The sequence below is a fragment of the Oncorhynchus keta genome, chromosome 4 (genome assembly GCF_023373465.1).
Source record: "Oncorhynchus keta strain PuntledgeMale-10-30-2019 chromosome 4, Oket_V2, whole genome shotgun sequence".
Taxonomy (NCBI): Eukaryota; Metazoa; Chordata; class Actinopteri; order Salmoniformes; family Salmonidae; genus Oncorhynchus; species Oncorhynchus keta.
Genome location: NC_068424.1, coordinates 65,336,796 through 65,361,765, shown reverse-complemented (window position 1 = coordinate 65,361,765; position 24,970 = coordinate 65,336,796). Strand labels below are relative to the sequence as shown.

The 24,970-nt window shown below is 42.3% G+C and overlaps 1 protein-coding gene across 18 annotated transcripts in view; it reads left to right on the top strand.

Annotated features, from left to right (window-relative positions):
• The window catches only part of sfxn5a (sideroflexin 5a), a 42,486-nt gene extending 17,625 nt beyond the window's left edge, over positions 1-24,861 (top strand). For 17 of the 18 annotated variants that reach the window (XM_035767696.2, XM_052512671.1, XM_052512622.1 and 14 more), the window contains 11 exons: positions 3,646-3,672; positions 3,813-3,867; positions 3,961-3,986; positions 4,263-4,316; positions 4,456-4,512; positions 6,033-6,098; positions 6,314-6,404; positions 17,049-17,164; positions 17,717-17,802; positions 17,964-18,081; positions 18,298-24,861. In XM_035767696.2, coding sequence (XP_035623589.2) covers positions 3,646-3,672; positions 3,813-3,867; positions 3,961-3,986; positions 4,263-4,316; positions 4,456-4,512; positions 6,033-6,098; positions 6,314-6,404; positions 17,049-17,164; positions 17,717-17,802; positions 17,964-18,081; positions 18,298-18,375 — 774 coding nt within the window. In that variant the 3' untranslated portion in view covers positions 18,376-24,861. The remainder of the gene's footprint in view (positions 1-3,645; positions 3,673-3,812; positions 3,868-3,960; positions 3,987-4,262; positions 4,317-4,455; positions 4,513-6,032; positions 6,099-6,313; positions 6,405-17,048; positions 17,165-17,716; positions 17,803-17,963; positions 18,082-18,297) is intronic. The other variant, XM_035767703.2, reaches the window with a different exon arrangement.
• Positions 24,862-24,970: the final 109 nt, after the last annotated feature.

Sequence of the window (24,970 nt, the reverse complement as noted above, 5' to 3'; positions counted from 1 at the left end):
AATTTGATTTGTCACACACATACACATGGTGAGCAGATGTTAATGCGAGTGTAGCGAAATGATTGAACAGTATTCTCACATAGGTATACCTCTTGTCCAGATGGGTTAGGGCAGTGTGCAGTGTGGTTGCGATTGTGTCGTCTGGACAAATTGGAGTGGGTCTAGGGTGTCAGGTAGGGTGGAGGTGATATGGCCCTTGACTAGTCTCTCAAAGCACTTCATGATGACGGAAGTGAGTGCTATGGGGCGGTATTCGTATAGCTCAGTTACCTTCGCTTTCTTGGGAACAGGAACAATGGTGGCCCTCTTGAAGCATGTGGGAACAGTTGACTGGGATATGGTTTGATTGAATATGTCCGTAAACACACCAGCCAGCTGGTCTGCGCTGAGGAATACTCTGAGGACGTGGCTGGGGATAACGTCTGGGCCTGCAGCCTTGCGAGGGTTAACACGTTTAAATGTTTTACTAATGTCGGTTGCAGTGAAGGAGAGTCCGCAGGTTTTGGTAGCGGGCCGTGTCAGTGGCACTGTATTGTCCTCAAAGCGAGCATAGAAGTTGTTTAGTCTGTCTGGGAGCAAGACATCCTGGTCCGTGACAGGGCAGTTTTTTTTTTTGTATTCCGTGATTGACTGTAAATCCGTCACATACCTCTTGTGCCTGAGCCGTTGAATTGCGACTCTACTTTGTCTCTATACTGACCCTTAGTTTGTTTGATTGCCTTGCGGAGGGAATAGCTACACTGTTTGTATTCGGTCATGTTTCCAGTCACCTTGCCCTGGTTAAAAGCAGTGGGTCGCGCTTTCAGTTTTGCGTGAATGCTACCATCAATCCACGATTTCTGGTTTGGGAATGTTTTAATAGTTGCTATGGGGACGACATCGCCGATGCACTTGCTAATAACCTCGCTCACCGAATCAGCGTATTCGTCAATGTTGTTGTTTGACGCAATGCGGAACATATCCCAGTCCACGTGATCGAAGCAATCTTGAAGCATGGAATCCGATTGGTCGGACCAGCGTTAAACAAACCTGAGAGCGGGAGCTTCCTGTTTTTAGTTTCTGTCTATAGGCTGGAAGCAACAATGGAATCGTGGTCAGCTTTTCCAAAAGGAGGGCGGGGGAGGGCCATATGCGTTGCGGAAGCTAGAATAACAATGATCCAGGGTTTTACCAGCCCTGGTAGCACAATCGATATGCTGATAGAAGTTAGGGAGTCTTGTTTTCAGATTAGCCTTGTTAAAATCCCCAGCTACAATGAATGCAGCCTCAGGATATGTGGTTTCCAGTTTACATAGAGTCAAATAAAGTTTGTTCAGGGCCATCTGTGTCTGCTTGTGGGGGGACTATATGCGGCTGTGATTATAATCGAAGAGAATTCTCTTGGTAGATAATGCGGTCGATATTTGATTGTGAGGAATTCTAAGTCAGGTGAACAGAAGGACTTGAGTTCCTGTATGTTGTTATGATCACACACGTTTCATTAATCATAAGGCATATCCCCCGACCCTCTTCTTACCAGAAAGATGCTTGTTTCTGTCGGCGCGATGAGTGAAGAAACCAGCTGGCTGTACCGACTCCGATAGCGTGTCTCGAGTGAGCCATGTTTCCGTGAAGCAAAGAATGTTACAGTCTCTTATATCTCTCTGGAATGTTGCTTGGATTTCATCAACCTTGTTGTCAAGAGACTGGACATTGGCGAGTAGTATGCTTGGGAGTGGTGCGCGATGTGCCCGTCTCCGGAGCCTGACCAGAAGACCGCTTCATATGCTCCTTTTATGGCGACGTTGTTTTGGTTCGCCGGCTGGGATCCCATCCATTGTCCTGCGTGGTGGGCAAAACACAGGATCTGCTTCGGGGAAAGTCGTATTCCTGGTCGTAATGATGGTGAGTTGACGCTGCTCTTATATCCAGTAGTTCCTCCCGACTGAATGTAATAAATCCTAAGATTACCTGGTGTACCAATGTAAGAAATAAAGTGTATTCATGTATTCTACATCTAGCTACATGTGGAACTTCCATCCTCTCAGGCCAGGGTCACAATGTATGAATTTATGTTTGGGTAGGGTAGCCTAGTGGATAGAGCGTTGGACTAGTAACCGAAAGGTTGCAAGTTCAAATCCTCGAGCTGACAAGGTACAAATCTGCTGTTCTGCCCCTGAACAGGCAGTTAACCCACTGTTCCAAGGCCATCATTGAAAATAAGAATTTGTTCTTAACTGATTTGCCTAGTTAAATAAAGGTAAAATAAAATAAAATTGGATCAGAATCTGCATTATAATCATTGCCCATTACAGAGAAATAAGTTATACCACAAGTCCAAATCCCTATCTCCATCCATGGTTAATTTAGAAAAGGGATGATTTTTGCTAGCTTGCCACCAGAAGACAACAAACAACACAACGAGATGCAACAATTCCATTTTTTTTCTGTCAATGATGACGTTTGGCTTGTGATGTAATTGGTCTGAAGCCAAATCCAAACTGACTTCCCTTGACACTTTTTTTCGGTGCTGCAGGACCATTCACAGCTGAGATTACTCAGTTTAGCACAATGCTTATTGGCTTATTTGTTAGTTTTTTTTTATCAAGGAAGCCCAAATGCTCGCTGGCTTCCCTTGCATACAATGCTACGGGGGCAACAATGTCATCAGATAGATACCCTACACTTACTGAGACACAGGAATGCTGTTACGTTTGCTCTGATGCTTTCTCCGGTGAGATACATTCAGCAGCCTCTTCTGAATTGATGGAAATGTATGGAAGACAGAGAGACAAAATAATGTATATTAATGATAATAATGTAATAATGTATATGTTTTTTTCTTTTTGTCTTGAAATTTTTTGGGGAAGCCTGACTTCCCTTGGCAGCCATGAATACACGCCACTCAAAGCAATTAACTTTTTGTCCTGAATTCAAAACTGATTGGCTGGGCCTTGTTCCCCAGTGGTTGGAACTGGCTGCCAAGTGAGTGGGCCTATGCCCTCCCAGGCCCACTCATGGCTGCACACCTGCCCAGTCATGTGAGATCCATAGATTAGGGCCCAATTTATTTATTTAAATTGACTGATATCCTTAAATTAACTGTAACTCTGTAAAATCTTTTAAGTTTTGCATGTTGCGTTTTATATTTTTGTTCAGTATACTTCAAAATCTATGGCAAAACCGGAAAATGGTTGTCTACCAATTTGACAGAGCTTGGGCAAATGTTGCCCAATCCAGGTGTGCAAAGCTCTTAGTATCTTACTCAGAAAGACTCCCAGCTGTAATCGCTGCCAAAGGTGCTTCTACAAAGTATTTACTCAGCTGTGAGATATGAGATATTTGTGCATTTCATTTTCAATATATTAGCAACAATTTCTAAAAACATTTTGTTCACTTTGTCATTATGGGGTATTGTGTGTAGATGGATGAGAATGTTTTATTTAATCCATTTTGAATTCAGACTGTAACACAACAAAATGTGGAGTAAGTCAAGGGGTATGGATACTTTCTGAAGGCACTGTACTATTCCAGAGGTTTTTTGTTTTCAAGCATATTGTTAATGACGCTTGCAATATGTAGTTGTAACATATTCCTTACATTCAGCAGCCCAACATTTTCCCTCACTGCTCTGAAATGACACAGATGTTGTTTTTGACTCTCTAGCTATGGGAAGCCCAAAAGGTGAAGCAGGTAAGTTTTGGTGCACGTCTGCTTTGTATAAAGCAGTTTGACCCCATTTTGACCCCATGTATTTATTGCCATACGGTACATTCCCCCTCTCCTTTTGGCAGCATGATGATGATGTTACACTATCTCATATCTGAATGCAGGCCATCATTCATCCTGACACAGGAGAGAAGATCTTCATGCCTTTCCGAATGTCAGGTATGACTTCCGAATGAAGATTTTCGACAGAGTGACTTTTAATTTGTTACTTGTCATTTTTACACTAATTTATATTATTTTGTATCTATACAGGTTATGTCCCATTTGGAACACCAATTGTAAGTCTTATATGAAAAATTACTGTATTTCATATGTATCTATGGAAAGAATATTCAACTTCGGCTATTTGTTTAATTATACATTGTCTTTACTGACTTCTTGGGGTAGATGGAAGCTTAGCTCTGGTCCAGGGTTTTAGTGTGCTTTACTGCACTTAGTAGAGGAATGTGCGCTAACAACATGGACCAGAGCTAATGGAAGCCGTCATTCTGGATCTGATAGACACAATGTAAGAGCGTAGTTGAGCTATTGTCTCCCTATCTGGTGTCATCTAGGTTGTGGGCCTTCTTCTTCCAAATCAGACTGTGGTATCTACTATTTTCTGGCAGGTGAAAAAAAAAAATCAAGACACCTTTTCAACAATAACCTTTTACCATATTGTTAATATCCACATTGGATATGTTCTCCTTCCCAGTTGGGTTAACTGATGTAATTGAATTTCACTGAATGTTTTTTCTCTCCTTTCAGTGGCTGAACCAAAGTCACAATGCCTGTGTCAACTACTCAAACCGCAATGCTACTAAGGTAGTGTATGATGTTTCTAAGGTAGCATATGATGTTTCTAAGGTAGCATATGATGTTTCTAAGGTAGCATATGATGTTTCTAAGGTAGCATATGATGTTTCTAAGGTAGCGTATGATGTTTCTAAGGTAGCATATGATGTTGCTGCTAAGGTAGCGTATGATGTTGCTGCTAAGGTAGCGTATGATGTTGCTGCTAAGGTAGCGTATGATGTTGCTGCTTAGGTAGCGTAGGATGTTGCTGCTAAGGTAGCGTAGGATGTTGCTGCTAAGGTAGCGTAGGATGTTGCTGCTAAGGTAGCGTAGGATGTTGCTGCTAAGGTAGCGTAGGATGTTGCTGCTAAGGTAGCGTAGGATGTTGCTGCTAAGGTAGCGTAGGATGTTGCTGCTAAGGTAGCGTAGGATGTTGCTGCTAAGGTAGCGTAGGATGTTGCTGCTAAGGTAGCGTATGATGTTGCTGCTAAGGTAGCGTATGATGTTGCTGCTAAGGTAGCGTATGATGTTGCTGCTAAGGTAGCGTATGATGTTGCTGCTAAGGTAGAGTAGGATGTTGCTGCTAAGGTAGCGTAGGATGTTGCTGCTAAGGTAGAGTAGGATGTTGCTGCTAAGGTAGAGTAGGATGTTGCTGCTAAGGTAGAGTAGGATGTTGCTGCTAAGGTAGGGTAGGATGTTGCTGCTAAGGTAGAGTAGGATGTTGCTGCTAAGGCAGAGTAGGATGTTGCTGCTAAGGTAGAGTAGGATGTTGCTGCTAAGGTAGGGTAGGATGTTGCTGCTAAGGTAGAGTAGGATGTTGCTGCTAAGGTAGGGTATGAGAGGATAATGGATTTTGTTTACGGCTTGATTCCCAGAAAAGCTATTAAATTACAGTTCTGTGTAAGTGTTTTTAGTCCACAGACTGTGCTGCTCAATAGCAACTAGCACTGCACCTCCTCCATCTGGTACTGTAGATTTCCTTCAGTGTGGTTATCACTAAAACGTCACAATACGTTTGATTTGGCTGGTGGGGGGCAAGGAGAACCCCATCTCAGCTAAAACCATTGACAAGTACGTTCCGTTTTCAAGGGATTGTTAAATAAATGTTAACTATTTGTTGTATTATCATCACCTCTTGAAGAGCATAGTCAGAACTACAAATTTCAGATTATTCAATGCAAAACAATTGCGCACTTTTGGTTCCATCATCAGCGTTATACAGCAATTAACTTCTCCCCAGCAGGCAAATCGAACTCTCTGCACCTTATTGTGATGTTGTATTAATAATTACCTATTTAACCATGGGTCATGTTTATTAGGCCCAAACAGAATAAAATTGACTGAAACAGGGAGGAATTACCTGGACTTGCAATAAGAAATGTTTTGCTAAGGTTCGCCCTAAAAAAAGAAGTGTTTTGCACATATGGCTGATGTCGAAGTGTCCATTTTCTATTTAGAGTTTTAGTATTCAAGGTAATGATTTTAGCCAGCGTTAGACTTATGTGAGAGGCTGTGAAATACTAAGTCATTCATGTTGTTGTTTATATTAGCCTACACCAACATCCACGTTTCTGCAAGGTTACTTCGGAGCTGTGACCAGTGCTGTCTCCCTTGCGGTCAGTTGTTGATTATTATACATTTATGGTAATTAATATTCAGTCTCAGAGCAGGGATTCTGTCCTGCCTATTTGTGTTATATGTAATAACATAGGTGCTACAAGTTAAATGGGTTTAAGTTTCAAAGTTTATTTGCCACATGCATAGGATACGACAGGTGTAAAACAGTACACATTTAGTTGTGGGTTTATCCTAAAGTTTGTGCTGTGTTTAGGTGGGACTGAATGTACTGATTCAGAGAGCCAACAGGTTGAGTCCAGCAACCCAAATAATCATACAGAGACTCATCCCTTTCCCAGCTGTGGGTATGTATTTATAAATAATGATTTATTAAGTGATTATCATGACAGTATTCATGTGAAAATCTAGACTTGATTAAAACACCCGTTTACCACAATGTAATATGAGCTACAGGTGCAAATAAATACTGCCATTACGTTTGGGTTCATTCTCTGTCCTCTCCTGTATGTAGGTCTTCCCCTTTGCATCCCTCACATGGATACATCACCTTTTAACAAGAGCTGCAAATAAACTGGTGTCAGAGGAGGCAGAGTTTTGCAGGCTTATAAAATGTCCTTGCTGATGTTTTGCTGCTGACTTCTATTCAAAAGGGATGGATCAAAATTGACAGACGGGTTGAAAAAAATATTGTCCAGGGATGGTCATGTTATTGATGACATTTCTATATTTCTCAGTGTTTTAGAATTAGTTGCTTATTAGGCTAAATATCGATGTGTGCCCTCATCTCTGATTCTCCGCTGGGCTTGCAATATCAAGTGTCTATAAAATATTTAGTGTGGTCTCAATCAAATGATTCATAGGCTATAGACTATACTGCGAAGTGCATGCTCCGAGCAAAGTTATATTTCTAAGATAGCTGCTGGGATGGTTTAAATACAACTAGGCCGCATTACACATTGCAATGAATATTCCAACCCTGAGCCCTGGCCTGCTCTGCTCTTGCTGATCAAAAACTGTTTTGTGTGCTGCCTAACCAATGGCTGTGCTGTGTAGGCCTACGGTGGCAGTTCAGAAAGAGCGTCAAAAGCTTCTGAAACGAATATGTGATTAGACCGACAGAGCACATTATATATATTTTTTAATCTTGCGTTGTGGACTAGCCTATGTTCAGTTTGAGAAGGAGAGCGTGAAGATGAGGAGGACCAGAGGTCAACATTGATAGATTTGATTAAAAAATAATGTTAAATACATCATGGGCAATAATCAGAGTTATGACCTCAAAATAAGCCAGATTCAGAACAAGCCTCACTACCTATGGAAATATATTCTCAGTATTACCCAAGAACAAGGAGGTCTTGGGGTTTTCGATTTCAATACTCTAAATAATACATATTTATTTTATATTTATTTTTGAAAACTTTTTTTTTGCCCCTTTTTGCTCCCCAATTTCGTGGTATCCAATTGGTAGTTTCTCTTGTCCTATCGCTGCAACTACCGTACGGACTCGGGAGAGGCGAAGGTCGAGAGCCATGAGTCTTCCAAAACATGACCCTGCCAAGCTGCACTGCTTCTTGACACACTGTTCGCTTAACCCGGAAGCCAGCCGCACCATACACCGTACAACTGGCGACCGTGTCAGCGTGCATGCGCCTGGCCCGCCACAGGTGTCACTAGAGCGCGATGGGACAAAGACATCTCGGCCGGCCAAACCCGGACAAAGCTGGGCCAATTGTGCATCGCCTTATTGGTCTCCCAGTCGCGGCCGGCTGCAACACAGCCCAGGATCGAACCTGGATCTGTAGTGAGACCTCAAGCACTGCAGTGCCTTAGACAGCTGCGCCCCCCAGGACAGTATTTGGAATGTCTTCCCTATGTATTTATTTGACTCTGGTGGTGGTTTAGAATTTCTGCTTCCGTGTAATTTTGATGTTTATAAAATCCCAATAAAATTGGCCAAATTTCATAAGCAGGCACTTTTAGCTTGGATGTTAGCGTATAAACATAATTGTCCTCCACACAGATAGTTTCTATGGAACAACAAAGGTATATGATTAAAAATAAGCCATTTTTTTTTCCAGAACTGGTTTGAGAATACATTTATTTTGGTTGGTCAGTTACTGAATGAGGATGGATATCTACTCTCATATGGGGAATTTCTTGATCAGTTTAGAATTCCAATAACCCAGAGAGAATATGCAACAACAACAAAAATTATGCGACTCCAATATATTTATTTTTTCTCTGTGGTTGATGTAACAGATTTACATTCAAATATATTCATTTGCAATATTAACATCCTCAAAGATAAATGTAGTAATGAACAGATTAGTAATATTGTTTGTGATACTACATTTCCCTCAGCAAGATTTTTTCAGTCAAATAACTTGCTAAAATTGCTAACAAATATTGTATCAGTAACAAGGTAAAGAATGTTTCATTTAAAATGTTACATATAATTTATCCTGTGAAACATGTTTTGGAAAGATTCAAGTTGTGATTTCTTTGGAATTGAGAAGGAAACCATTATTTGTTTTTACCTGTATTGAAAGTATACTTGTTTGGGATTGACATACAGAACTTTGTTACAAAAAAAACAGGACAGGTTGTACAATTTTAAAGATTTTGATATGATTTATTTCCGAAATTCTGACAATGATGAAGATATTTAATTGAACTGCTAATAATATTAGGTACATTTAATATTCACAAATGCAAATGGTCTAATTCAGAAAACTTTTAGTTCACTTTATAATTGAATTTAAATAATATGGCACTACTTATTACTTATTTTTTAAAAAGCGATTAAAACTTTTATTCTTAATGAATATGTTTTAGTTTTGGATTCCTGGCAATGTAAATAGTTTGTATGTATGCTTGTTTGCATGTGACTATGGTGAAAAACTGAGTTTAAATGTATTTGGCTAAAGTATGTAAACTTCCGACTTCAACTGTGTGTGTGTGTGTGTGTGTGTGTGTGTGTGTGTGTGTGTGTGTGTGTGTGTGTGTGTGTGTGTGTGTGTGTGTGTGTGTGTGTGTGTGTGTGTGTGTGTGTGTGTGTGTGTGTGTGTGTATCTATATAGATAGATAGATAGATAGATAGATCACACAGTTGAAGTCGGAAGTTTACATACTTTAGCCAAATACATTTAAACTCAGTTTTTCACCATTCCTGACATTTAATCCTAGTAAAAATTCCCTGTCTTAGTTAGGATCACCACTTTATTTTAAGAATGTGAAATGTCAGAATAATAGAGAGAATGATTGATTTATTTCGGCTTTTATTTCATTCATCACATTCCCAGTGGGTCAGAAGTTTGCATACACTCAATTAGAGTGTATGGTAGCATTGCCTTTAAATTGTTTAACTTTGGTCAAACGTTTCGGGTAGCCTTCCACAAGCTTACCACAATAAGTTGGGTGAATTTTAGCCCATTCCTCCTTACAGAGCTGGTGTAACAGTCAGGTTTGTAGGCCTCCTTGCTCGATACTCCAATACCTTGACTTTGTTGTCCTTAAGCCATTTTGCCACAACTTTGGAAGTATGCTTGGGGTCATTGTCCATTTGGAAGACCCATTTGCGACCAAGCTTTAACTTCCTGACTGATGTCTTGAGATGTTGCTTCAATATATCCACATAATTTTCCTACCTCATGATGCCATCTATTTTGTGAAGTGCACCAGTCCCTCGTGTAGCAAAGCACCCCCACAACATGATGCTGCCACCCCCGTGCTTCACGGTTGGGATGGTGTTCTTCGGCTTGCAAGCCTCCCCCTTTTTCCTCCAAACATAACAATGGTCATTATGGCCAAACAGTTATATTTTTGTTTTTTCAGACCAGAGGACATTTCTCCAAAAAGTGGCTTCTTCTTTGCTGAGCAGCCTTTCAGGTTATGTCAATATAGGACTCGTTTTACTGTGGATATACAGTGCCTTGCGAAAGTATTCGGCCCCCTTGAACTTTACGACCTTTTGCCACATTTCAGGCTTCAAACATAAAGATATAAAACTGTATTTTCTTGTGAAGAATCAACAACAAGTGGGACACAATCATGAAGTGGAACGACATTTATTGGATATTTCAAACTTTTTTAACAAATCAAAAACTGAAAAATTGGGCGTGCAACTGTATATATTTAAATATATTCTAGTAACTTACATTGTGGTTCTGAACCTTGAAGCAGCAGCCATAGCACAATAAATCGGCAAATTCGAGTAGGCATAATTAATTTCAACAGTCCTCATTTTAATGACACTTTACTACCAACAATGGCTTTGTGTTGGAGCCTATTTATTCCTATTTAAGAAAGAGGTAGGCCTATCTGTTTGAATGATGAAATTAGGCTATAGGTTGCTATATCCTCCACCCACCATGCACTCTTTAAATAGCCTACCTTCATATCAGTGAAGGGCTGTTAAGTTCAAACCAAGACTTGAATTGAGGGGGTATGAGAGGGTATGCCATAGGCCTACCTTTTTATTAAAGAAAATCACAGACCTAACCCTTGTTAGCTTAAATTTTGAAGAAAATAAATGGATCTATAGCAGAGCTTTCGTCCGTGTTGCTTTCTGCTAGAAAGACCATGACTCCAATGCATATGGGGGATATCATTGTTTCGTTTGTTTGACATTTAGAGGCTGAGCTACAACCTTCTATAGCCGAGGAGACAAATGTACTTTGCTTGGGAAGTAATCTAATTCTGTCACTATCGCTTAATTAAGCTATTCACTTTCTGTAAAATAGAAGATGTTTAAACCCAGACAACTTTTAGAGAAACACTTGTGACCTTCTCTCGTTGGGTTAAGCCACAGAAGAAGAGTAGCCAGCAGATAAAGCTTACATTATTCTGCGTCATTAGGTCTACTCTGCCTAGGGTGGAAAGGTAGGCCTAACTTTTGAAAGATTCCTAATGACGTCTCAGACTTAATTATTTGCAAACGGACAGTTTTGTTGCAAATAAGGCACACTGATTTTGGCTCCCGAGTGGTACAATGGTCTAAGGCACTGCATCTCAGTGCAAGAGGCGTCACTATAGTACCTGGTTCGATTCCAGGCCGTATCACATCCGGCCATGATTGGGAGTCCGGGTTTGGCCAGAGTAGGCCGTCATTGTAAATATGTTGTTCTTAACCGACTTGCCTAGTTTAATTTAGCATGTAATTTGTGTGGGGGTGAAAAACATTCTGATATGTAAAATGACGTGGAATTGCATTAAATGTTTATAAAAGGCACTTTTCTTGGACCTGCAAATACGATGATATAGTAAAAGCATTGCATTAATCTAAAGGAGATCTTTCCACCCCTACTCTTGTGCATGGTGGTCTGCGTACCAACAACCTTCTGGCCCTCAGCTCTATCAAAATGTCTGTGTTGCCATGTAATGCTTACTGGATGAAGAACAGTTTTGTAACCTGCACATCTAAGGCTCTGGTCTATCCAAGATGTGAGGGGACAACGTAGACATGTTGTCAGGGTTTTCCTGTGGTGAAGTAGAGGAGGACCAAAAGCAGTGTGGTTATATTGACTCATGTTTAATCAAAAACGGATAAACATGAACACTACAAAACAATGAACGTGGAAAACCAAAAACAGCCCTATCTGGTGCAAAACACAGAGACAGGAACAATCACCCACAAAACCCAACACAAAACAGGCTACCTAAATATGGTTCCCAATCAGAGACAATGACTAACACCTGCCTCTGATTGAGAACCATATCAGGCCAAACATAGAAATAGACAAACCAGACACACAACATAGAATGCCCACCCAGCTCACGTCCTGACCAACACTAAAACAAGGAAAACACATACGAACGATGGAGAGAAGGTGACAGGTGGCACACTGGCGGATCCTGGCTGAATGGCGGATCTAACTGATCCTGGCAGATCCTGGCAGACTGGCGGATCCTGGCTGACTGCAGATCCTGGCCGACTGGCAGATCCTGGCCGACTGGCACTTCTTGCGGATCCTGGCTGAATGGCGGATCTAACTGATCCTGGCTGACTGGCAGATCCTGGCCGACTGGCGGATCCTGGCAGACTGGCGGATCCTGGCTGACTGGCAGTTCTGGCGGATCCTGGCAGACTGGCGGATCCTGGCAGACTGGCGGATCTAACTGATCCTGGCTGACTGGTAGATCCTGGCCGACTGGCGGATCCTGGCTGACTGGCGGATCCTGGCTGACTGGCAGATCCTGGCAGACTGGCGGATCCTGGCAGACTGGCGGCGCTGGGCAGACTGGCGGCGCTGGGCAGACTGGCGGCGCTGGGCAGACTGGCGGCGCTGGGCAGACAGGAGAAAAAGGCTCTGGTAGCGCTGGACTGAGGAGCACAGGTGCCTCTGGAATGAGGGGCTCTGGCGCCTCTGGCATGAGGGGCGGTAGCTCTGACAGCGCCGGACAGGCGGGAGACTCTGGCTGCGCTGGAGAGGAGGAAGGCTCCGGCAGCGCTGGACAGGCGGGACGCACTCTAGGCCTGATGCGTGGTGCTGGCACTGGTATGCCGTGCATACTATGCCAAACCAACAGCTTTCTTTCTACTCTGTCCAATACATCCTCCACACTCTCCGACTCAGCACTCTGCTTCACCGACAGCTCCAATTCCATCCATGGCTCTGCCCAGGGTCCTACTCCATCAAGGATCTCCTCCCAAGTCCATTTATCCAAATAGTGCAGCATCTCCCACTGCTGCTGCTCCTGTTGCTGCTGCCTCTGTTCCTTCTCCTGCTGCTGCTTTTGCCGTTGTCCGTTACCACGCCGCTTGGTCCTTGGTTGGTGGGTGATTCTGTCAGGGTTTTCCTGTGGTGAAGTAGAGGAGGACCAAAACGCAGCGTGGTTATATTGACTCATGTTTAACCAAAAACGGATAAACATGAACACTACAAAACAATGAACGTGGAAAACCAAAAACAGCCCTATCTGGTGCAAAACACAGAGACAGGAACAATCACCCACAAAACCCAACACAAAACAGGCTAGCTAAATATGGTTCCCAATCAGAGACAATGACTAAACCTGCCTCTGATTGAGAACCATATCAGGCCAAACATAGAATGCCCACCCAGCTCACGTCCTGACCAACACTAAAACAAGGAAAACACATACGAACGATGGACAGAACGTGACACATGTTTTCTGCTATCCACTTTGTTTTAGTTATTATTTTGGGTACATGGGATGGTCACTTGTTTCTTTTCAAACATTCAGGGAGAGTTTCGGTGAAATATATTTTGCTGAAGGGAGGACCATCCATTTTCATTTCAGAGAAGCCCGATTTTCTCCATGTAACCCTTTTATTATAAATAACGTCCACTCAAATCCAATTTGACTTGTCACATACACATGGTTAGCAGATATTAATGTGAGTAGCGAAATGCTTGTGCTTCTAGTTCCGACAATGCAGTAATAACCAACGAGTAATCTAACCTAAAAATTTCACAACAGCTACCTTTTATACACACAAATGTACACACAAATATGTACATAAATATATATGAATGAGTGATGGTACAAAACGGCTTAAGCAAGATGCAGTAGATGGTATAGAGTACTGTATATACATATGAGATGAGTAATGTAGGGTATGTAAACATTATATTAAGTGGCATTGTTTAAAGTGGCTAGTGATACATTTTTTTTTACATGTATGGCAGCAGCCACTCAATGTTAGTGATGGCTGTTTAACAGTCTGATGGCCTGAGATAGAAACTGTTTTTCAGTCTCTCGGTCCCTGCTTTGATGCACCTGTACTGACCTTGCCTTCTGGATGATAGCGGGGTGAACAGGCAGTGGCTCAGGTGGTTGTTGTCCTTGATGATCTTTATGGCCTTCCTGTGACATCGGGTGGTGTAGGTGTCCTGGAGGGCAGGTAGTTTACCCCCGGTGATGCGTTGTGCAGACCTCACTACCCTCTGGAGAGCCTTACGGTTGTGGGCGGAGCAGTTGCCGTACCAGGCGGTGATACAGCCTGACAGGATGCTCTCGATTGTGCATCTGCAAAGGTTTGTGAGTGCTTTTGGTGACAAGCCAAATTTCTTCAGCCTCCTGAGGTTGAAGAGGAGCTGCTGCGCCTTCTTCATCATGCTGTCTGTGGGTGGACCAATTCAGTTTGTCCGTGATGTGTACGACGAGGAACTTAAAACCTTCTACCCTGTCCACTACTGTCCCGTCGATGTGGATAGGGGGGTGCTCCCTCGGCTGTTTCCTGAAGTCCACGATCATCTCCTTAGTTTTGTTGATGTTGAGTGTGAGGTTATTTTCCTGACACCACACTCCAAGGGCCCTCACCTCCTCCCTGTAGGCCGTCTCGTCGTTGTTGGTAATCAAGCCTACCACTGTAGTGTCGTCTGCAAACTTGATGATTGAGTTGGAGGCGTGCATGGCCACGCAGTCGTGGGTGAACAGGGAGTACAGGAGAGGGCTCAGAACGCACCCTTGTGGGGCCCCAGTGTTGAGGATCAGCAGGGTGGAGATGGTGTTACCTACCCTCACCACCTGGAGGCGGCCCGTCAGGATGTCCAGTACCCAGTTGCACAGGGCGGGGTCGAGACCTAGGGTCTCGAGCTTAATGATTAGTTTGAAGGGTACTATGGTGTTAAATGCTGAGCTGTATTCGATGAACAGCATTCTCACATAGGTATTCTTCTTGTCCAGATGGGTTAGGGCAGTGTGGTTGTGATTGCGTCGTTTGTGGACCTATTGGGGCGGTAAGCAAATTGGAGTGGGTCTAGGGTGTCAGGTAGGGTGGAGGTGATATGGTCCTTGACTAGTCTCTCAAAGCACTTCATGATGACGGGAGTGAGTGCTACGGGGCGGTAGTCGTATAGCTCAGTTACCTTAGCTTTCTTGGGAACAGGAACAATCCTCTTGAAGCTTGTGGGAACAGCAGACTGGGATAAGGATTGCTTGAATATGTCCGTAAACACACCATCCAGCTGGTCTGCGCATGCTCAGAGGTCTCGGCTGGGGATGCCGTCTGGGCCTGCAGCCTTGCGAGGGTTAACACGTTTAAATGTTTTACTCACAGAGTCCGCAGGTTTTGGTAGCGGGCCGTGTCAGTGGCACTGTATTGTCCTCAAAGCGAGCAAAGAAGTTGTTTAGTCTGTCTGTGAGCAAGACATCCTGGTCCACGACGGGGCTGGTTTTCTTTTTGTAATCCGTGATTGACTGTAGACCCTGCCACATACCTCTTGTGTCTGAGCCGTTGAATTGCGACTCTACTTTGTCTCTATACTGACGCTTAGCTTGTTTGATTGCCTTGCGGAGGGAATAGCTACACTGTTTGTATTCGGTCATGTTTCCGGTCACCTTGCCCTGGTTAAAAGCAGTGGTTCACGCTTTCAGTTTTGCACGAATGCTGCCATCAATCCACGGTTTCTGGTTGGGGAATGTTTTAATAGATGCTGTGGGTACGACATCGCCAATGCACTTGCTAATGAACTCGCTCACCGAATCAGCGTATTTGTCAATGTTGTTGTTTGACGCAATGCGGAACATATCCCAGTCCACGTGATCGGAGCAATCTTGAAGCATGGAATCCGATTGGTCGGACCAGCGTTGAACAAACCTGAGAGCGGGAGCTTCCTGTTTTAGTTTCTGTCTATAGGCTGGAAGCAACAAAATGGAGTCGTGGTCAGCTTTTCCAAAAGGAGGGCGGGGGAGGGCCTTATATGCATCGCGGAAGCTAGAATAACAATGATCCAGGGGTTTACCAGCCCTGGTAGCACAATCGATATGCTGATATAATTTAGGGAGTCTTGTTTTCAGATTAGCCTTGTTAAAATCCCCAGCTACAATGAATGCAGCCTCAGGATATGTGGTTTCCAGTTTACATAGAGTCAAATAAAGTTTGTTCAGGGCCGTCTGTGTCTGCTTGTGGGGGGGAATATATGCGGCTGTGATTATAATCGAAGAGAATTCTCTTGGTAGATAATGCGGTCGACATTTGATTGTGAGGAATTCTAAGTCAGGTGAACAGAAGGACTTCCTGTTTTGTTGTTATGATCACACCACGTCTCGTTAATCTTAAGGCATACCCCCCCGCCCCTCTTCTTACCAGAAAGATGCTTGTTTCTGTCGGCGCGACGCGTGAAGAAACCAGCTGGCTGTACCTACTCCGATAGCGTGTCTCGAGTGAGCCATGTTTCCGTGATGCAAAGAACGTTAGTCTCGGATGTCTCTCTGGAATGCTACCCGTGCTCGGATTTCATCAGCCTTGTTGTCAAGAGACTGGACATTGGCGAGTAGTATGCTCGGGAGCGGTGCGCGATGTGCCCGTCTCCGGAGCCTGACCTGAAGACTGCTTCGCCCTTTTACGGCGTCATTGTATTGGTACGCCGGCTGTGATCTGAAACATTGTCCCAGGTGGTGGGCAAAACACAGGATCCGCTTCGGGAAAGTCGTATTCCTGGTCGTAATGATGGTGAGTTAACGTTGCTCTTATATCCAGTAGTTCCTCCCGACTGTATACAATAAAACCTAAGATTACCTGGGGTACCAATGTCATAAATAACACGTAAAAAAACAAAATACTGCATAGTTTCCTAGGAACGTCAAACGAGGCGGCCATCTCTGTCGGCGCCGGAAGTTCACTCTGTAAGCTTTGTGTGGTTAGCATTGTGTAGCTAATAGCTATCCTCCTACTACCTTGATCACTGTTCAATGTTGACAAGGTTATACTGTAAGCTCTCCCTAGTTGTACATGTGTAACCTATGTCCTTACTGAGGGCTGATCTATAGAAATCACTTGCTGAAGTGGAATCCTCCAAACAAATTAATGTGAAATACATGCGTTGGTCATGTTGGAATACTCTTAAAATGCATCTACACTTCCTTCCATTTTTAAAGTAGTCTAGTTGTTGGATTAGTGATTACTTCAAGTATGGGTGGGAGGAAAGACACATTTTTACAGTCTTTAAACAGGTAGGTCTCAATGTCAGCTGAATGTTATGCAGCGGCACTTTCACAACCAGTCTTCTCCACTTCCTCAGCCAGTGCCAACATTTGCAATGTGGGCCTCATGAGGCACAATGAGCTGTCGGAGGGCATCGACGTGCTGGACGGAAATGGGAACGTGGTGGGCTCCTCAAAGATTGCTGCCAAACATGTGAGTGGCTGGCCATCGGAACTCACACAAGCCTGTATAAAAACACTGTTTCCTCCTGGCCATGAAATGTATGATATCATTCCACAAAAACTGACTGGCTAGCTAGCTATCAAACATACTGTGAAGATATATCAAATGCAATATTTTTCCAAATTTGAGGGGTCTTTAGACTGAAAGATACCCTGACCAAGATGGCCGTCCTGTTATCACGTTGTCAATATGTCTATGACCATTCTAGTGTTTTATTTGATGTGTTCCTGACAAAATATGTTGTCTGTAAACTGTTAATATTGTATATTCAATGCGACATTTGTATTTTTGTGTGGAGAATCCGTTTCTGAATAGTCTGTTCACTACTGAAGTCGGTATGATTCATCATATGAGGTTGAACAAACAACAGGTTTATTTGATGATTTATTATTAGTCTAACATATTTATGCCTTTTTCCACATATGCCATATCCTTCTAATCTCATGGAAGGGGGAATTTAATCCAACACGTTGCAATATTTTGAATTGAATCATGTGCAGAATATTTTTTTCTACCCCCCAGGCAATTATGGAAACTGCCTTTACCAGAGTGGTCCTCCCGATGCCAATCTTTGTCCTTCCTCCCATCATCATGTCCTACCTAGAAAAGTATGTCATGCAGATCAACAGACTGCACAGATCAACAGTCTGTGGCATACATTTTTTTGTCTTGTTGACAATTACTATGTAAGAAATATTGTATTAGTGTTGAGATTGTACTCCATACAAATGGCAATATCAAAATGTGTGCTAATCTTCATGTCTGTTAGACTTCCATTCCTGCAGACGAATCGGAGACTGTTGCTGCCCATCCACAGCCTGGTGTGTCTGGCTACCTTCAGCCTCTCGCTGCCCCTGGCAATCAGCCTATTCCCACAGATGTCTCAGGTACTACTGCTGCTGCTATCCCTGGAGGCTGCCTGGACAGCTGGGGAGGAATTCACCTCACACACACTTCACTTGTCATTGCCTTCTTCACTTCTAATTAAGAACAAACTACAAAGGTTTTGGGTTTGGAGGTACTGTGAAGGGCTATTAGGTGTTGCAGAGGACTGGTAGGTGTATTGTGTACTTACTTCTCTTTCTCTGGTTCAATTTCAATAGATTGAGGTGTCTCAGCTTGAGCCTGAAATTGCCATGGCAACCAATAGCAAGGTGGTGACCTACAACAAGGGACTGTGAGGACCGTCCCGGGAACAGTGATTCAAATGAGCCTCCTTTTTGATTCAAATGAGCCTCCTTTTTGATTGGCTATCACGGACACTCCAGTTTCCCCACTAATGGATTGGCGGAAGGGAAGCTGATCCTAGATCTGTACCTAGGGGAAGCTTCACCCAAGAGCTCTCTCTCCCATAGCCTAATATGGTAACAGGTCCAGGCACTTTCTGCTGCATTAATATAGTGTAACATATATTATCATGTGCTGTCTTAACCAATGGTTTTAATACAACATATACAAAAATGTGTTTTATTGTCACTTACACCAGAAAGGTGCAGTGAATTGTGTTGTTTTACATGGTCAGCCTTACCAGTCCAGCACCCCTGGAGCATATTAGGGTTAAGTGCCTTGCTCAAGGGCACATCTGCAGATTTTTTTACCTTTCGGTTACTGGTCCAACACTCTAACCGCTAGGCTATATGCCACCTATGAGGCCAATCAGTAATGATTGCGGAAGTTAAGGAAATAATAGACTAATAATATATTATGATGGAACTTTATAATGTTATGCCTATACCAGCAATTTTACAATTGGTGGTGATGATCAACCCATTTGTCTTTAACTTTAATATGAAATGTGTTTTTATTGTTCACCCAAACTGCTGTAGTTGTTTGAATGTTTGGGGGAGGGAATACAGTTGAAGTCGGAAGTTTACATACACTTTAGCAAAGTACATTTAAAGTCAGTTTTTCATAATTCCTGACATTTAATCCTAGTAAAAATTCCATGTTTTAGGTCAGTTAAGATCAACACTTTATTTTAAGAATGCGAAATGTCAGAATAATAGGAGATAATTATTTATTTCAGCTTTTAAGTCTTTCATCACATTCCCAGGGGGTCAGAAGTTTACATACTCAATTAGTATTTGGTAGCATTGCCTTTAAATGGTTTAACATTTCGGGTAGCCTTCCACAAGCTTCCCACAATACGTTGGGTGAATTTTGGCCCATTCCTCCTGTCAGAGCTGATGTATCTGAGTCAGGTTTGTAGGCCTCCTTGCTTGCACATGCTTTTTCAGTTCTGCCACAAATTTTCTATAGGATTGAGGTCAGGGCTTTGTGATGGCCACTCCAATAGCTTGACTTTGTTGTCCTTAAGCCATTTTGTCACAACTTTGGAAGTATGCTTGGGGTCATTGTCCATTTGGAAGACCAAGCTTTAACTTCCTGACTGATGTCATGAGATGTTGCTTCAATATATCCACATAAATGTCCTACCTCATGATGCCATCTATTTTGTGAAGTGCACAAGTCCCTCCTGCAGCAAAGCACCCCACAACATGATGCTGCCACCCCTGTGCTTCACGGTTGGGATGGTGTTCTTCGGCTTGCAAGCCTCCCCCTTTGTCCTCCATACGTAATGGTCATTATGGCCAAACAGTTCTATTTTTGTTTCATCAGACCAGAGGACATTTCTCCAAAAAGTACAATCTTTGTCCCCATGTGCAGTTGCAAACCGTAGTCTGGGTTTTTTATGGTGGCTTTGGAGCAGTGGATTCTTCATTGCTGAGCGGACTTTCAGGTTATGTCGATTTATAGGACTCGTTTTACTCTGGATATAGATATTTTTGTACGTGCTTTCTCCAGCATCTTCACAAGGTCCTTTGCTGTTGTTCTGGGATTGATTTGAACTTTTCGCACAAAAGTACGTTCATCTCTAGGAGTCAGAACATGTCTCCTTCCTGAGTGGTAGGAGGGCTGTGTGGTCCCATGGTGTTTATACTTGCGTACTATTGTTTGTACAGATGAACGTGGTACCTTCAGGCGTTTGGAAATTGCTCCCAAGGATGAACCAGACTTGAGAAGGTCTACTATTTATTTGCTGAGGTCTTGGCTGATTTATTTTGATTTTCCCATGATGTCAAGCAAAGAGGCACTGAGTTTGAAGGTAGGCCTTGAAATGCGTCCACAGGTACATCTCCAATTGACTCACATGATGTCAATTAGCTTATCAGAAGCTTCTAAAGCATGACATCATTTTCTGGAATTTTCCAAGCTTTTTAAAGGCACAGTCAACTTAGTTTATGTAAACTTCTGACTTATAAGTGAAATAATCTGTCCTTAAACAATTGTTGGAAAAATTACTTGTGTCCTGCACAAAGTAGATGTCCTAACTGACTTGCCAAAACTATAGTTTGTTAACAAGAAATTTGTGGACTGGTTGAAAAACGAGTTTTAATGACTCCAACCTAAGTGTATGTAATCTTCCAACTTCAACTGCACATGTACTGACATCAAACATTTTTAAGATTTTTCGGAATTATTTTGTATTTTTTAAATCAAGAGTTTTACAAGCATATCAATCAGTGTTGAGTGATAGATCCTGATTGGCTGTTCATGTCTTATGATGCCCCAAATAATGTTAAAAATTAGGCTGGCTACGTTACACAGTAGGCTACGCTACTCAGTAGACTAGGCTACACAGTAGTCTACGCTACACAGTGGGCTAGGCTACACAGTAGGCTACTTGATTCTGATAGAAAGATTAACAAAAAGGAACCTGTTCAGAATCAGCCTGTAGCCTCTACACCCTGTCCTACAAGCTATTGTTGAATCCCAGTTCTCCTCCCTAAGTGTACACCATCATGGATTTAAAAGCACTGGATTACTGTAAGTGTTGGTTGGAGGACGTTTCAGCCACTATGATGGATAATGTGCAAGTGCACGCTTCGGGAGAAGGGTGGAGAATTGGGATGCAGCTTAGATCTGTTTCTTGACAAGTGCCATTCTAGGACATTATAGAGGAAAGTCTGTTTGTGGACCATGGTTGCTAAAATGTTTATTTTATTTTATATTCTACATTTTATATTCTTATACATTCCCCTTTAAATTATCATAGTATGAGAAATGGTACAATACAGTATTGACTGATCGAATAAGTTAAATAACTGGTGAATAACTTATTTTTGCACAGTAAAATGTTTGTGTGTATATATAATAACATTATTACCAGAATATATTGTACTAACCAATGTGTGTTATCCACATCCTCTTGTACATACAGTGCATTCGGGTAGTATTCAGACCCCTTCACTTTTTCCACATTTTGTAATGTTTCAGTCTTATTCTAAAATGTATTAAATTTCTTTTTCACCTCATCAATCTACATACAATACCCCCATAATGACGAGGCAAAAAAATGTTTTTAGAAATTTTGCAAGTATATTACAAATAAAAACCTTAAATACTTCCGTAAATGTAATATTTTCGACCCTTTACTCAGTACATTGTTGAAGCACCTTTGGCAGCGATTACAGCCTCAAGTATTCTTGGGTATGACGCTACAAGCTTGGCACACCTGTATTTGGGGAGTTTCTCCCATTTTTCTCTGCAGATCCTCAAGCTCTGTCAGGTTAGCTGGTGAGTTTCGCTGCACAGATATTTTCGGGTCTCTCCAGAGATGTTCAATCGGGTTCAAGTCCGGGCTCTGTATGGGCCACTCAATGACACTCAGAGACTTGTACCGAAGCCACTCATGTGTTGTCTTGGCTGTATGCTTTGGGTCATTGTACTGTTGGAAGGTGAACATTTTGCCCCCGTCTGAGGTCCTGAGCGCTCTGGATCTGGTTTTCATCAAGGATCTCTCTGTACTTTGCTACGTTCATCTTTCCCTCGATCCTGACTAGTCTCCCAGTCCCTGCCGCTGAAAGACATCCCCACAGCATGATGCTGCCACCACCATGCTTCACCATAGGGATGGTGCCAGGTTTCCTCCAGATGTGACGCTTGGCATTCAGGCCAAAGAGTTCAATCTTGGTTTCATCAGACCAGAGAATCTTGTTTCTCAATCTTGTTTCTCTTGTTTCTCATGGTATGAGAGTCTTTAGGTGCCTTTTGGCAAACTGCAAGCGGGCTGTCATGTGCCTTTTTACAGAGTAGTGGCTTCCGCCACTCTACCATAAAGTCCTGATTGGTGGAGTGCTGCAAGGTTCTCCTATCTCCACAGAACTCTGGAGCTCTGTCAGAGTAACCATCGGGTTTTTGGTCACCTCCCTGACCAAGGCCCTTTTCCTCCGATGGCTCAGCTGCCCGGAGGCCAGCTCTAGGAAGACTCTTGGTGGTTCCAAACTGCTTCCATTTAAGAATGATGGAGGCCACTATGTTCTTGGGGACCTTCATTGCTGCAGACATTTTGTGGTACCCTTCCCCAGATCTGTGCCTTGACACAATCCTGTCTCGGAGCTCTATGGACAATTCTTTCAACCTCATGGTTTGGTTTTTGCTCTGACTTGCACTGTCAACTGTGGGACCTTATATACGCAAGTGTGTGCCTTGTCCAATCAATTGAATTTACAACAGTTGGACTCCAATCAAGTAGAAACATCTCAAGGATGATCAATGGAAACAGGATGCACCTGAGATCAATTGAGTCTCATAGCAAAGGATCTGAATTCTTATGTAAATGAGGTATTTCTGTTTTTTAAATTATATTTGCTAAAAAAAATCTAAAACCCGTTTTTGCTTGGTCATTATTGGGTATTGTGTGTGTGTGTAGATTGAGGATTTTTTGTTGTTGTTTTAATTCCATTTATAATTAGGCTGTAACAAAATGTGGAATGTGTCTGAATGCGCTGTATTTAAAGCTGGAATTCTTAGTTGCTACATACATTTTTGGACTTAATTATATATATGCTCATTAATGATTTTAAAATATAACCTAGAAATGCACAATGAGCTTAGTTCAATAGTCCCTCACATTCCAATAAGCGCGTTTTACTCCAATGTTTGTAAACAATGTAAATGTAAACAAACACTATCGCCTCGAAACAAGGTTAAAACTATACTGAACAAAAATATGAAAGCAAGATGCAACAATTTCAAAGATTTTACTGAGGCACAGTTCATATTAGGAAATCAGTCAATTTAAATAAATAAATTAGGCCCTGATCTATGGATTTCACATGACTGGTAATACAGATATGCATTGGTTGGTCACAGATACCTTAAAAAAATGTACTGGTGTGGATCAGAAAACCAGTCAGTTTCTGGTGTGACCACCATTTGCCTCATCCAGCGCAACACATCTCTTTCACATAGAGTTGACCAAGCTGTTGATTGTGGCCAGTGGAATGTTGTCTCACTCCTCTTCGATAGCTGTGCTTAGTTGCTGGATATTGAAGGTAACTGGAACACACTATTGAACATGTCAATCCAGGGCATCCCAAACATGCTCAATGGGTAACATGTCTGGTGAGTGTGCAGGCCATGGAAGAACTGGGAAATGTTCAGTTTCCAGGAATTGTGTACAGATTCTTGTGACATGGGGCCGTGCATTATCATGCTGAAACATGAGGTGATGTCGGTGGATGAATTGCACAACAATGGGCCTCAGGATCTTCTCACGGTATCTATGTACATTCAAGTTGCCATTGATAAAATGCAATTGTGTTCATTGTCGTTAGCTCATGCCTGCCCAAACCATAACCCCCAGCGCCATTATGGGGCACCCCGTTCACCATGTTGACATCCGCAAACCGCTCGCCCACATGATGCCATACACATGGTCTGCGGTTGTGAGGCCAGTTTGACGTACTGGAAAATTCTCTAAAACAACATTTAGAGGTGGCTTATGGTAGAGAAATGAACATGACATTCTCGGGTAACAGCTCTGGTGGACATTCCTGCAGTCAGCATGCCAACGGCAATCAGTGGCTTTGTGTTGTGTTTCAAACTGCACATTTTAGAGTGTCCTTTTGTCCCCAGCACAAGGTGCACCTGTGTAATAATCATGCTGTTTAAATAGCTTCTTCCCATGCCAAACCTGTCAGGTGGATAGATTATATTGGAAAAGGAGAAATGCTCACTAACAAGTATATATAAAAAGGAGGACAAAAATTGAGAGAAATACGCTTTTTGTGCAAATGGAAACTGTCTGATCTTTTATTTTAGCTCATTAAACATGGGACCAACACTTTACATGTTGCGTTTATATTCTTGTTCAGTGTATAATGTTGATATCATGTATGGTCAGTCCTTGCATCTATAGCTCTATGAATTTGAGAGTGGTTACATTTCTCCAGGCCCATCCCTCAGCTTTTTACAGAAACGGGTGACCGCTTGCACGTTGTTATTGTTTCAAGTAAGGACTCTAGCTTCAATGGATGTTCTGCTACTCAAAATGTACTAAATGTCATCTATGATTCAATGGTATATCAAAATGTTTAATAATAATGTTTGATAAAATATATAACATTTTAATTTGTCTCCAGTCATATGTGTGTAACAGACAATGTGAGCCATCTCCCCGAGTGTGACAACGGAGGGTACGCTTCCAGCGTCTTGAATTCATTAATCAGGCACTGTGTGTACATTTTCAAACATTATTGGAAGTTTGGTCTTCATGATATAATTAATTGCATCTAATGGAAGATGAAATCATGTAGTGTAATTTTACAAGGCACTCACTGTAGCGTATTACTGAAAATAAAATAAAAGTACTATATCAACTGCTTTTGCACACACTGTATATATACTTTTTTCTATTTTATTATTGACTGTATGTTTGTTTATTCCATGTGTTTGTGTTGCACTGCTTTGCTTTATCTTGACCAGGTCGCA